A 13,365-nucleotide genomic window follows, 5' to 3' on the forward strand; every position below is an offset into this window, starting at 1 on the left:
CACAATGACACAATGCTAATAATGACCTGAGATGCCCAGGAGCTTCTGCACTGCTGCGTTCAGGGCCCAAGGTCCCACCCTGTGATGGCCCCATCCACCTGCCCTCGCCTGCTCTGGTGCAGGTCCCAGCATCCTGGCCAGAACGGAACATCCACGCAGCAGAGGGAAAGCTTGAGGCATCCTAATGACAACTCTGTTCCCAAGGGAAGGGAGTGCCTGGGCTCCTTGAAGAAGCCCTGCGGGGAGGCTGAGGCCCAGGGAGAGGCAGCGCGGGCTCCCTTGGGGCAGGTTCCCAAGCTTCCAGGCAGAGCCAGAGGGATCGCCAGCCAACACTGCCCCCCAGCGGTCCGAGGTGCCCGGTGGGAAGGCCTGGGGAAACCCAGCATCCGTCTGTTTGGGGCCTGGGCAGGGCAGCCTGCAGGAGGGAGGGGCCTGTGTGAGCCGAGAACCACGGAAGTGTGACAATGCAGCCACCTGCCCCACAGGGTCTCCTGTGACTGCGGGGAGCTCCAGGGTCTGCAGGTCCCTTCTGGGCTGGGGTGCTGGCTTTTGTGTGGCAGGGTCCCACCCCCACAGAGCAGCTGCAGGGATGGCCCGAGGCCCACGCCCCTGTCTCACTGCTGGTGGTTCCTCCCCTCTCCACACACATCTCTCTCTGAACCATCCGAGGGTGAGTTGGAGACATCGCACCCCTTTATGCCCCAGTACTTCAGCTTGTACTTTCTGAAAACAAGGACATTCTCTTAATAACCAGTTATTAGAACCAGAAATGTCACAGGGTCGTGGCATTATGACCTAGCGCACAGTCCACAGGCACCTCCACCAGCTGCCCAGAGGAAGTGCTTTATGGCCTGTTCCTCCTGCCCGGGGTCCAGGACCCTGCATGGCTTCTGCATCCTGGGTCCCCTAAGTCCCCAGCAGAATGTTCTCAACAGGACAGGCTGTGGGTTTAGTGCCCCTCGGTCTGGGTCTGTCCTTGGAGTCAGGAGGTCTTGTGCTTGGAGTTAGGAGTGAGGCTGTGTCCCTCTCCTGTCCGGAGGCTCGTGATGTCCGTCTGTCCCAGTGTTGGCAATGGGAGCTGATCTCTCGGAAGTGGCGTCCACTGGCTGTAGCACCAGAAAGTTACTGTTTTCCCTTTCCAATAAGAAGAACTTCTGGGGAGATTCCACATAAACAGCTTGTCCAGAATTTCAGCATCTGATGACACCCCCCGGCTGTGTCATTCCCTTCATGTCCTTGGTTGATGTTCTAAGTAAGGGTTTTCCTCTCTCCATTCTTTCCTTGTCGGTTTATTTGCAGCAGAGTGAATGCGACTCCCTGTTTTAGTAGGTAGCTGATGACCCTGACTTCATGACTGACTGGCCTAGATCTGGTCAGTGGGAGCCCTTTATGCTGGCTCCTGCATCCCTGTCATGTCTCTGTGGTGGAATTGGCCACTTACCCTGGTTCCTCTCAGCAGAGCAGGAAGTTCGGGAATGCGATCTAGGCACTGGGTGCGCTCACCCACCCTGGGGAGCCACTGCCCCTTGGCTCCTGGTGGACAGAGCCGGGGTATGTGCACACCTCTCTCTTTAAAGTAACCCACGAGTTTACTGTGGTGACTCCAACCCCAACCTGAGCCCCAGAGGCATCCTAGCCCTACCGACCACCTTCTTCCCCAGCCTCAGAAGCCTGGTGCCCACATCCTCTTCTCTGGGCACCCAACACACAGCTGGGCAATTACGAGCAGAGCCTGGGTGGGCCTGGCCTGGGCAAAGGGTTTCCTGTGCCTCCAATTTCTCACCCTGGGAGTGATCTCACCAAGGTCACAGGATGCCTAGACCTGGAAGGAGGTGGGACCCTGATAGCCATGCAGAAACTAAGGCCCAGAGAGCTCACTCAACACCCACCTTGAGAGAGCGGCCTTGGGCCTCAAGTCGCTTCAGGTCCCAGGCTGTCTGCCAAGGGATTAAATACCTCGATTTTAACTTCCACTCATTTGCATGGTTTCTTCCCCCTTCACTCTAAACAAGGGGATCAGAGTTATGCGAGGGCTGCTAACAGGAGAGCTGCAAGGGTCCCTGGGCTGCAGTGAGCCCCTGGCAGCACCTGGAACAGTCATGGCCATGGCGGGAGAGCAGACACATCACCAATGGCATTTGCTGCCCAGCTGGGCCCGGAGCCTCTGAACTTAACTCCTGGATTACAGGACTGTGGGGAGGTCTGGGGCTCTTGGGGACAGCATCCACCTACCGATGGCACAGAGGGTTCAGTATCCCACTTCTGGTGCCCCCTCGGGGCTCAGGCTCCCTCAGCTTCCCCCTCACCAGCCCATCTCCCTCTGCAGGCACTCCTCATATGTTCGCCCCTGCCAACGCACAGCTGGCCCCCTTCATGTTCCTTAAGCCAGATAGTGTCCTGGGTTGCATCTTCTCCATTCCAGGTCCTTCACAGTCCCCGACAGTAGGTCCTGGAGCCTGGTCCCTCTTGTGTCCTTAAGTATCACTCTCAAAACTTGGCCCATGTGATGAGAACCACTGGGGGGCATATGATCGATGCTACTTCTGCCTGAGGACTCTTGATGCCTTCCAGACATCATTTTACTGTCCTTAAAACCTTCTGCTTATGAATAGGTCACCATGTGCAACCACAGGTAACACAGGTAATCACAGGTCACAGCAGGTAATGCAGGTAATCACAGGTAACTGCAGGTCACCATCTGTGACTGCAAATAACCGTAGGTAACTGACAGGTCTCGGGAGGCATGTCACACGACGCCCTATGAAGAAAGCCCATTCTTTGCAGCACTTCCATCATGGTGTTCAGGAAGCAGGAAGGTGGCCTGTCTGGCAGACATGTGGGGACAACGTGCTGCTGCTGAGCTCTTGCCCTGGCCTGGGACCTTGGCTTAAACCCAGCCACGGAACTGGAGGGGAACTGGGTGCCAAGGGCCTGACCAGGACCAGGACGCCAGGTGGCCTGGTGGCCCGTGCTCCGGACAGCATCTCAAACACTCTGAGAAGCTCATGAGAACCACAGGCTCCATCCCTGAGGGTCCTCTGGAAGGAGAGCCCACCATGTTGCATCCATTTCAGGGCTTCCCAGGCCCTTGAATCACACAGTCAAGGATTCCTGTGTTAGAGGACACCGAACAGTCCTCTTCATGTGTGCAGCCTCCCTACATGCTTTTAAAGGGATCTCAGCGACCTGGAGGATGAGGGGCTTGGCAGCCCTTGACAGCGTCTGTGGAGAACAGTCCCGACAGAGTCAGCCTAGTCAAGGAAGAAGAGGGAGGCCGGGGCAGGCAGGCGGGCCCCTCAATGGCCAAGACTGCACCCCAGACCAGTCCCGCACAGGACGCAGAGCACCCACAGGGCACCCACCTCTCCCCCGACAGCCTCGGTGTCTGAGGCGTGCGGTTGCTGCCTGCCTGAAGCACCCCCGCCTTCCTTCTGGGCTGACCTGAGATGCTTCTCAATCTCAGCCACCTGCTTCCGCAGCTGCAAAACCTCCAGGTGCACCTGGTCCAGCTCGTGGGGAAGCTCTCGCTGGATGGTGTCCATGTCCAGGGGTTCCTGCAGCACCTGGGAGGCCGTTTCAGAGACAATGTTAGGAAGGCAGCCAGCTCTGGGAAGGGGTCTGGAACAGATATGCAGGGAGGACAGGGAAGCAAGAGAAGGGCAGCAGTAGGTGGTAGAACGTCCAGAAAGATCAGAAGGACACATGCCGGTCAGCCTCCTCTCTCTGGCCGAATTCCATCACCCACAGGCCTGCAGTCCCACCGCCAAGCTGTGGCTCTTCCGGTCCCACCTAACCAGGCTCCCAGGCGGCTCCACTTGTCGCCCCCAGAGTGGGGACGCGGGCACCTGCAGCAGAACCTACACCGGACCCAAGGTTGGTTGGGGAGAGTCCCTGCACGGTGTCTGGACAGTGGGCCTTAAAACCTTCTTCCTGGGCCCTAGTCCCAGGTGGAGACAAAGGGCACGTAACCGCAGGCAGGGGTGGGGAGGCCCAAGCCTATCAAAAGGCAGAGGTGGATGAAGGCGTAGGAAGAGGCAGGAAGGGAAGTCCTGGCTGCACGAACAACCTGGGGCAGCTGCGGGGCAGCTAGGAGGTGCCCGAGTAGAGCCCTGGCCAGAGCTCCAGGGCCGCCCCGTCCTTCAGCTACCTCTCTCGACAACGTCTGCTCTCCCAACATAAGGAGGGGAAAAGGACAGGTAGAAAGACAGACACACCTCTCTACACCCTCAACTTGCCAATTTTATTCTCAGGAAGATAAAATATCTTCCTATTCGAGGGCCTCCTACAAAGAATTCATAATGAATATTTTATTCTATTTATTCACATACACTAAAAAAATGACCATTCGATAAACATACACTGTTAACTAAAAAACACTTCAAGGTATACTTTTTTCCTCAGGATAATCAAACCATCTATCATTATCAAGACAGGATTAAAAGCTCTTATTTACATGTTTATTTCCTGTTTCTGGCATGTGGGGGGATGTAACATCCCGATGGTGGGGCAGAACTGGGAAAGGGCAAGCATCTGAAGACCCCCTCCTCTCATATGTGACATAGGTCTGTAATCCCAGAAACAGAAAAGTGGTCCAGTTCATCTCCACTGCAACAGCAAAAATGAACTTTCAGCCAAGACAAGGCATCTGATTTCTGGGCATTGCCTGCTCCCCACAAAAGACAGAAATCGCCAAGCAATGTCTGTCACCAGCCAGGTGTTCTGTTCCATGGAAGATGCAGAGTCTGCAGGATGGTGTAACCTATGTACTTATGGACTTGAAAGGGCACATGAAAACGGCCTCATGGGAAAGAAACGTCACAAGGCGACAGAGTGGCATAACACCACCAGCACCAGCAGTAAGGGCTGTGTTCCCAGGGACATTGTCAAGACCATGAAAAGACAAGCTAGAGAATGGGAGAAAAAGTTTGCAAATCATATATCTGGGGGACTTCCCTGACGGTCCAGTGGTTAAGACTCTGTGCTTCCAATGCAGGGGGAGTGGGTTCGATCCCTGGTCGGGGAACTAAGATCCCACATGCTGCGGTGTGGGGAAAAAAAAAAAAAAAGTCATATATCTGACAAAAGACTTGTATCCAGAACATACAAAGAACTCTGAAAACTCAACAACACAATAAACAGCCCGATTAAAAATGGGCAGAGGATATTCATGGACATTTCTCCAAAGAAGATATACAAATGGCCGATAAGCACATGAAAACATGCTCAACATCATTTTTCATCAGGAAAATGCAAATCAAAACCACAGGTCAGGTCCACCTCACACCCACTAGAACGGCTAGAGTCAAAAAGACAGCAAAAGCAGCCGGTGCTGGTGAGGACGCGAGACACGGGGACACTCGTGCACCTGCTGGGGGTGGAAAGTGTGCAGCTTCTGTGGAAACATTAGTGGCTCTCCAATAAGTGAAATATAGAATTACCCTGTGACCCAGCAATTCTACTCCTTCATGCATACCCCGAAGAACTGAAACAGGGACTTGGACAGACCGCATTCACGGCAGAATGTGTCCACCACATTCACGGCAGCCAAACAGTGGAAGCAACCCAAGTGTCCAGCAGATGAATGGGTACACTAAATACGGGGTACTCTCCAGTTACTAAGAGGAAAGAAGTTCTGACACCTGCTACAACATGGATGAACGTTGAGGACATTATGCTGAGTGAAATGAGCAAGTCACAGAAGGACAGGTGCTGCATGATTCCCCTGATATGAGGCTCCCCGAGGACTCAGGCCCGTAGAGGCAGAAAGAGTAGAGTTTACCAGGGGCTGGGGGTGGGGAACAGGAAGTTAGTGTTTAATGGGGACAGAGTTTCTGTTCAAATGATGAAAGAGTTCTGGGAACAGACCCTGGTGATGGTTACACGATACTGTGAATATACTTAACGTCACTGAATTGTACACACAAAAATGGTAAACTTTATGTTATGTATATTTTACCAGAATTTAATAAAAAGCACTAAAAAAAAAGAGATATCATGAATTAATAGCAATAAAGCACAGTTTGTGACACCAGCACCATCATGCCAGGGCGGAACTGCACTGGAGTTTGCCTAGCTGTCCTGCCTCCCCAGGAAGCAGTGGGTTGGCCGAGTACCTGGTGACAACCCGTCCCCAAGGAAGGCAGGGCCAGGGGACAGAAAGGGTCGCCACTGGCCAAGGCATCTAGAGTCACAGTGATGATGAGCACACGTTCCTGCCACAGCTTGGTGCCTGGGTTTAACACGGGTCCCGGGACTCGCCCAGCACGTCCTGGGAGGGCAGAGATGGGGCCCTGCACATTGACGGCCAGCACTGCCCCTCATGCCCTGGACTCTCCTCTCTCATCTACCAGGTCCTCACTGCGTGCCTTCTAGGGACACACGAGAGGTGAACCAGCTGCTCCTCACAACAACCCCTTCCTTGCACGGAACCTGAGGCACAGAGAGGCCACAGCAGGTTCCTGGGGTTCAGTGCCACCCCAGGAGTGCCTTCAGTCGGAAGACCTACACAGTCTAGCATCAGAGGGCAGCCATACCTTCTGTCTGAGTTGTGCCACCAGGGAGCTCAGGAGATGTGCCCTGTCTCCAACCCTCTGGAGCGCCAGTCCCGTGGATGGACCATCGACCGGCACAGCTCCTCCTGCAGAGAGAGAGATTTTTGTCAGACTCACATCTCCGAAAGCCCTGGGAACTTCCAACTGCCTGTCCTCCCTTTGAGGAGATGGACATCTGAGGCATCCAGGGCAGAGGTGTGTTCTTCTCTGCCTTCCCCTAAGGATGCCTACTGTCACTGCTGGTCTGCTGTGACGTTAAGATGTTCTAAAGCTGAGTGGATGCAGCTGGGTGCCCCCAAAGACTGAGATGAGCTGCACATGAAGAACAATCCTTATGCCAAGAAAGCAGGAGTCTTCGTGGAGAAAAAAATCCAACCTTTCCAGCTAGTGTCTGGTAGAGGCCAACCTGCATAGCCTCCTGGTCGTTTGGCTGGGAATTAAGAAAATGTCCACGAACCCACAGGTCAAAGAAGAAATCACAGTGGACATTAGAAATTATTTTGAACTGATTATCATAAAAGCACTGCTTATCAAACTTAAGGAATGCATCTAATGCTGTCCTTTCAAAAGTATTTATAGCCATACAAGCTTATTTTAGAAAAGAAGGATGAAAGATAAATGAACTGAACATCCATTTGAAAAATGAGGAAAAAAAGCAAATAAAGTACAAGGAAGGACAGAACAAAGTCAGTATTAGATGCTGAGGAAACAGAAAACAACGTGCAATAGAGGGTGAATAAGACCAGAGGAGGTTCTTTGAAAAAGTTAAGTCCCTGGTGAGATTAAGCAGGAAAAATGGACAGAGACAATACAGCAGATGGAAAGGCTGTTACTTTAGATCCTGGGGGCTGTGAAAACGTGTGGAGAATACACTCCCCAAAGCAACTTTATACCAAATTTTTGAATATTTAAATGAAATAGTCAATTTTCTAGCAAATTATAACATCAAAAAATGACACAGAAAAAGGAAAATCTAGATAGTCCTTTAACTGTGAAAAAAACCTGAACTAAAAATTTAAAACTTTCCCACAAGGAAAACTCTATGCCCAGGTGGTTTCAAAGTTGAAGTCTATCAATTGGTTAAGGAAAAATTAACATAAGTCTAATATAAACATTTTCAGAAAACAGAGAGATAGTGAACATATTCCAACTTATTTATGAGGCCAGAATAATCCTGATTCCAAAACCTGACGTGAACATCAAGAGGAAGGAAAATTACAGGCCAATCTTACCCATAACATAAATGTGATAATTCTCAATAAAATATTAGCAGAAGAATATATCACATGTTGAGTTTATTCCAGAAATGCAGGGTTGGTTTAACATTCAAAGACCAATTTAAGCTTCTCATTCTGAACAAAATGAATGTGTGTGTGCATTCCACCCCACTCCTCTCCCTGATTACAGCTGAGAGCCCTGGACCCCACACACCAAGCCAGATGAGGAGATTCTGAACAGGGAGGAAAAGCAGGCAGAGAGGCTGGGGACCTTGGGAATCAAAGGACAACCCACAGTGAGTTCCTGGAGTTTTTTCCTTCCTGTATTTCCCAACTTTGGTGCTGGAGCAGCCACGACTCAGAGACACCACTGAGCTAAGACCAGGAACCAAGGCCCAGGAAAAGGGAGACCTGCACGGCTGCTGGTAAAACAGAAGCAGAATTAAAACAGACTCAAAGACAATCAGGATTTCATGCCATGACACTCAAATGTCCATGACAGAATCCAAAATTACTCATTATATCAACAACAAGGAAAATCTCACCTTGAATGGAAGAAGACAACAACAAGATGACAGGTTAAGGTGACTCCAACAGGCAATCTGATACACTCTCAAAACAAATGAATATTGGAAGTTTCAGCAAAGGGATAAAAAATACAAAGCAAAACAAAATGGAAATTTCAGAACTGAAACCATAATAAAAATCTCACTGTATGGGCTTGATAGGAGAATGGAGACAACAGAAGAAAGAACTGGTGAACTTGAAGATATAATAGAAATTCTCCAATCTGAACAATAGAGAAAACAGATTGGAAACAGACAGACAGAGCCTCAGTGACCTGTGGGAGAATAACAAAAGATCTAACACTCTTGCCATTGGAGTCCCGAAAGGGAAAAACAGTGTGGAGCTGAAAAAAATACTTTAAGAAATAATGGTTGAAAACTTCTCAAATTTGGCAAAAGACGCATCTTCAGATTCAATGTCAAAAGGATAAGCCAAGGAAATCTGTGCACAGACCATCATAATCAGATTTCTGAAACTAAAGACAAACTCTGAAAGCAGGCAGAGAGAAATGATTCACAGGCAATGGACTGCTCATCAGAAATGATCATCTGATTTCTCACCAGAAGAAAATGCTATATTTTAAGTGCTGAAAGCAAAGAACTGTCAACTCATAATTTTATACCAGTGAATATACTCTTCAGGGATGAAGGTGAGATAAAGACATCTCAGACGAAGAAAAACCAAGAGTTTGTCACCAGCAGTCTTGCTGTAAAGGAAGTGTTGAAGGAAGTGCTTCAGACAGAAGGAACCTGGAATCAAGAGTCATGGAGAGGGGAAGGATCCGGGGAAAGAATGGACCATACCTTTCCTCCTGAGTTTTTAAAATTATGTTTGACAGTTGAAAGCAAAAACGAGGATCCTGTCTGATGTGGTTCTCGATGTACAGAGGGGTGGTACTTGCGACAATAAAGGGGGTGATGGGGCCTGACTGGTGGTAAGATCCCCACATTCCACTTGAAATTGCAGTGTTGACACGAGTTGACTGTGATAACTAAGGATACTGAAATCCCTAGAGCAAACACTAGAAAAAGTACCCAAGGAGATACACTGAAAAGCTAGATTAAAGTGGAACACTAAAAAATGTTCAAGTGACCCAGTGGAGGCAGGAAAGAGGAAACCGACGGATAGAAAACAAATGTGAAATGGCAGGCTTGGCTCCTGACACGGCAACAATTACAGCAAGTGCAAACACTCTAAACCCCTCCGCTAAAGTATCACAAGATGGATTTCAAAACTGCCTAGCTACATGCTGCCTACAAGAAATTCATTTCAAATGCAATGATGGAGGTGGGTTAAAAGAAAATGGACGATAAAGATATACATGCAAACGCCAATCAGAAGAAAGCAGCACTGGGACTTCCCTGGTGGTCCAGTGGTTAAGACTCTGTGCTTCCAATGCAGGGGGCTAAGGTTCTGTCCTTGGTCAGGGAACTAAGATCCAACATGCTGTACAGCTTGGCCAAAGAAGAAGAAGAAGAAAACTGGACTGGCTGAATTAGCATCAGACAGTAGACTTGAGAGGAAAGAAAATTACCAGGATGAAGAGGAACGCCACATAATGATACACAGGTGAAATCACTAAGAAAACATAAATGTATATGCATTGAACAGCAAAGCTTCAAAATACATTAAGCAAAAACTGATAGAATCATGGCAAAAAAATACAGATTTGTATTACAATAGGAATAGGAAGAAACCTTAATCTGACAAAAAAAAGTAAATATTAAACTTTAAAGTGTTGAAAGTTCTTCTCTGGGATCAGGAAGAAAGCCAGCTATGATCAACATCATACTAGAGATTCCACTCAGGGGAAGTAATACAAGAGAAAAAAGTAAAAGCTACCAGCACTGGAAAAGACAAAAATAAAACGTCCACTATTTGGGACAAGACGACTAGGTAGGCAGAGTGTCCTGCCTGCCCCTTCCTTTCCTTCCTGAACAATGGACCCATAAACGATCAGATGGGCGGTGGCAGGAGGTTACCCTCTGTGAGCGAGCTGCCTGGGGGCTGGTGGTCCAGCAGGCGAGGGTGTCAGGGTGGAGGGCAGCCTGGTTTGGCTGTCAGAGCCCGGGAGGGCCTGCGTAAAAGGGTGGGGCCTCCATGTGGGGAAAGGCCTCCGTGCTAGGGAGGCTGCTCACACCCAGGAACTGGATAGAAGAAATAATGTACTGAGGAGGTTGGGAGCCAGGCTTCTTGTTGTCGGAAAAGGAAGTTAAGAGTAATGAAAGCAGAGACTAGAACAAGCCTGTGATCCTGGACCAACCACAGAGGAACAGACTGACGGATAAGTTTGTCTTAAATTAAGACCTTCTGATGCCTCAGGAGATGGAGCCAAAAAAATATTGCTAAGATTTATGGCAGGGTGTTCTGCCTATGTTTTCTTCTAGGACTTTTATGATTTCTGGTCTCACATTTAGGTCTCGAATCCATTTTGAGTTTATTGCTGTATACGGTGTTAGGGAGTGTTCTAATTTCATTCTTTTACATGTAGCTGTCCAGTTTTCCCAGCACCATTTATTGCAGAGGCTGTCCTTTCTCCATTGTATATTCTTGCCTCCTTGGTCATAGAATGAAATTTTGCCATTTGCAACAACATGGATGGACCAGGAGGGCATTATGCTAAGTGAAAGAAGTCAGACAGAAAAAGACAAATACTGTATAACACTTATAAGTAGAATCTAAAAAATACAACAAACTAGTGAATATAACTAAAAAAGAAACAGACTCACAGATACAGAGAACAAACTAGTAGTTACCAGTGGGGAGAGGGAAGGGGGAAGGGGCAAGATAGGGGCGGGGGATTAAGAAGTACAAACTATTATGTATAAAATAAATAAGATTCACGGATATATTGTACAGGAGATGGCCAGCTGTGCTGTGTCAGCAGGAACCAGAGCAACGGCTCTCGCGACTGCTACTGGGAGAGGAAATGGTGTGAATAGTCTGGAGACAGCCAGACAAGAGTACACACGTGTAATTCCACTTGTATGAAAACTCAGCCACAGGGTGAGGAGTCAGGACAGCGGCTGGCTCAGGAGGACAAGGGGCTCCTGGGATGGCACATTTGTAACAGCTCCTCGGGCTGTGTTACTAGACAGTCACTGGACGGAGCACACGACACGACACAAGGATTCTCACCGGTGGTGTCTGTGGAGGCCAGGACACTGGGTTGAACGCCAGCACAGGACGAGGTCGTCTTCGAAGCATCTAACACATCTTCTAGTTGTTCCTCCAATGTTTTTAATTTATGCTTTAGAGTTCGCATTTCTGCTTCAAGGGCCAGAACATAATCTTCCAAAAAAACCCAGTAAACACACAGGCACATGTGTTTATACTCTCACCCTTTATCTACCACCCTTGTCCTCCCCCGCCCGACCCTCATGACTGTCCCATGCTGTCTGATACGCTCCCCTCCAGAGATCAGCTCGCCATGCTCTCCGAGGGGGCCCCATGGTCAGGAGCGAACACTCACTCTCCTTCAGTCCTGCAACCCTTGACGCACCGACACAACCATATCATCCTGAGTGCAGCCGTCTCAGGCGCTGCCCCTCCACTCACCACCCCTCGAGACCCTGCTCCAAATAGCGTGGGGCTGGGCGACCTTTGGGGCCTGGATGCTCCCCTGAGGAAGGGCCTGCTCCCCTAGCCCCACCTGCCCACTCCAGGAGAGCACAACGCCAACCCAGTCCCTGGTCCAAGTCTTGCTCTGGTTTTTAAGTGCGTCAAGTGTGTATCCTTCACTTTTTCCCTCCACTTACCAATAAAAAGTTTTTATTGTATATAAAACATTTGACTTAAGACCCTTCCCTTGGAGGAAAAGCAGCTGTCATACTTTGAAGTAATCTATCAAAGGGGATGTTCACTTGTAAGACTCCAAGTGAAGCCTATCGTGGACCCGGTAGAGATGGCATCTCATCCTCCCTCTCCCTCTCTCCCTCTCCCCTTCGCTCACCAGGTACAGTTGAATCAGCGGCTGCCTTTGGGTCAGGCTGGTTTGTTTGTGAGGTCTCCCCTCCTAACTGGGCAGAAGGAAGAATCTGATCACTTAGAGTTTCCATTTCTTTCCTCATCTGTGCAATAACGTTTCGCAAGCTTGTGTTCTGCTCTTGTAGCTGCTGGATCACAGTAGATGGAAAACTTTTACTTATTTCTTCTTCTTGATGCCTTACAAGCATCTGTCAAATACGGGAAAAAAAAAAAAAAAAAAAGAAAAAGAAAGAAAAGAAATTGGTTACAGCCAAGAACCGATGATTCCCTTGTGCACTGAGGCCGGCTGCATCTGCGTCCACCTGCCCCCTGTTCCTGCTCCCCGTCACCTGTCCTAGAGGTGGGTAATGTTGACAGAAGTATGAAAAAACTTTTTCTTCTGTGTTTCATAAAGACAAGACCACGGTTTTTCAAAGATAACTTTTATTGAGAAATTTGGGGACCCTTCCTTTTTAGTCAGAAGCCCATCATTCACCCATTAGAGTGGCAGTTATAAAAAAGACGATAACGTGTTGCTGAGGATGTGAAGAAAATGGAATCTTTGTGCACTGTAAAAGGTAAAGGTACGCAGTGGCTTGTAAATGTAAAATGGTGCAGCTGCTGTGGAAAACAGTCTGGCTGTTCCTCAACAAAGTAAACACAGAGCTATTATACGACCCAGCAATTCCACTCCTAGGTATAGACCTAAGAGAACTGAAAACATACATACACACAGAAACCTGTACACAGGTTTGGAGCAGCATTATTCATAGTAGCCAAAATGGAAATACTCAAATGTCTACCCACAGATAATGGATAAACAAAGGGTAACACTGTGAAACATTACTCAGCCAGAAAAAGGAACAATGTTCTGACACATGCTACAACATGGAAGGACCATGAAGATATCATGCTAAGTGGCAGTCAAGGACTTTAAAGCAGTTCCCATAAATATACTCCAGGATTTAAAGAAAAACATGAACATAAAGAGAGAAATGGAAGATATCAAAAAAGAACCAAATAGCATCTACAGAGATGGAAAATATACAGTCTGAAGGAAAAAT

The 13,365-nt window shown here is 48.6% G+C and overlaps 1 protein-coding gene across 5 annotated transcripts in view; it reads right to left on the reverse strand.

The window, feature by feature from the left end:
* The window catches only part of CCDC57 (coiled-coil domain containing 57), a 106,657-nt gene that overhangs the window by 52,909 nt on the left and 40,383 nt on the right, over positions 1-13,365 (reverse strand). For 2 of the 5 annotated variants that reach the window (XM_027081102.1, XM_027081097.1), the window contains 4 exons: positions 12,288-12,510; positions 11,474-11,626; positions 6,534-6,637; positions 3,363-3,629 (listed from right to left, as the gene is read on the reverse strand). In XM_027081102.1, the coding sequence (XP_026936903.1) occupies positions 3,363-3,629; positions 6,534-6,637; positions 11,474-11,626; positions 12,288-12,510 (747 nt within the window). The remainder of the gene's footprint in view (positions 1-3,362; positions 3,630-6,533; positions 6,638-11,473; positions 11,627-12,287; positions 12,511-13,365) is intronic. The other 3 variants (XM_027081101.1, XM_027081100.1, XM_027081098.1) reach the window with 2 other exon arrangements.

Source organism: Aethalodelphis obliquidens, unplaced genomic scaffold (genome assembly GCF_003676395.1).
Source record: "Aethalodelphis obliquidens isolate GAN/ISIS:26980383/991018 unplaced genomic scaffold, ASM367639v1 scaffold44, whole genome shotgun sequence".
NCBI classification, from domain to species: domain Eukaryota; kingdom Metazoa; phylum Chordata; class Mammalia; order Artiodactyla; family Delphinidae; genus Aethalodelphis; species Aethalodelphis obliquidens.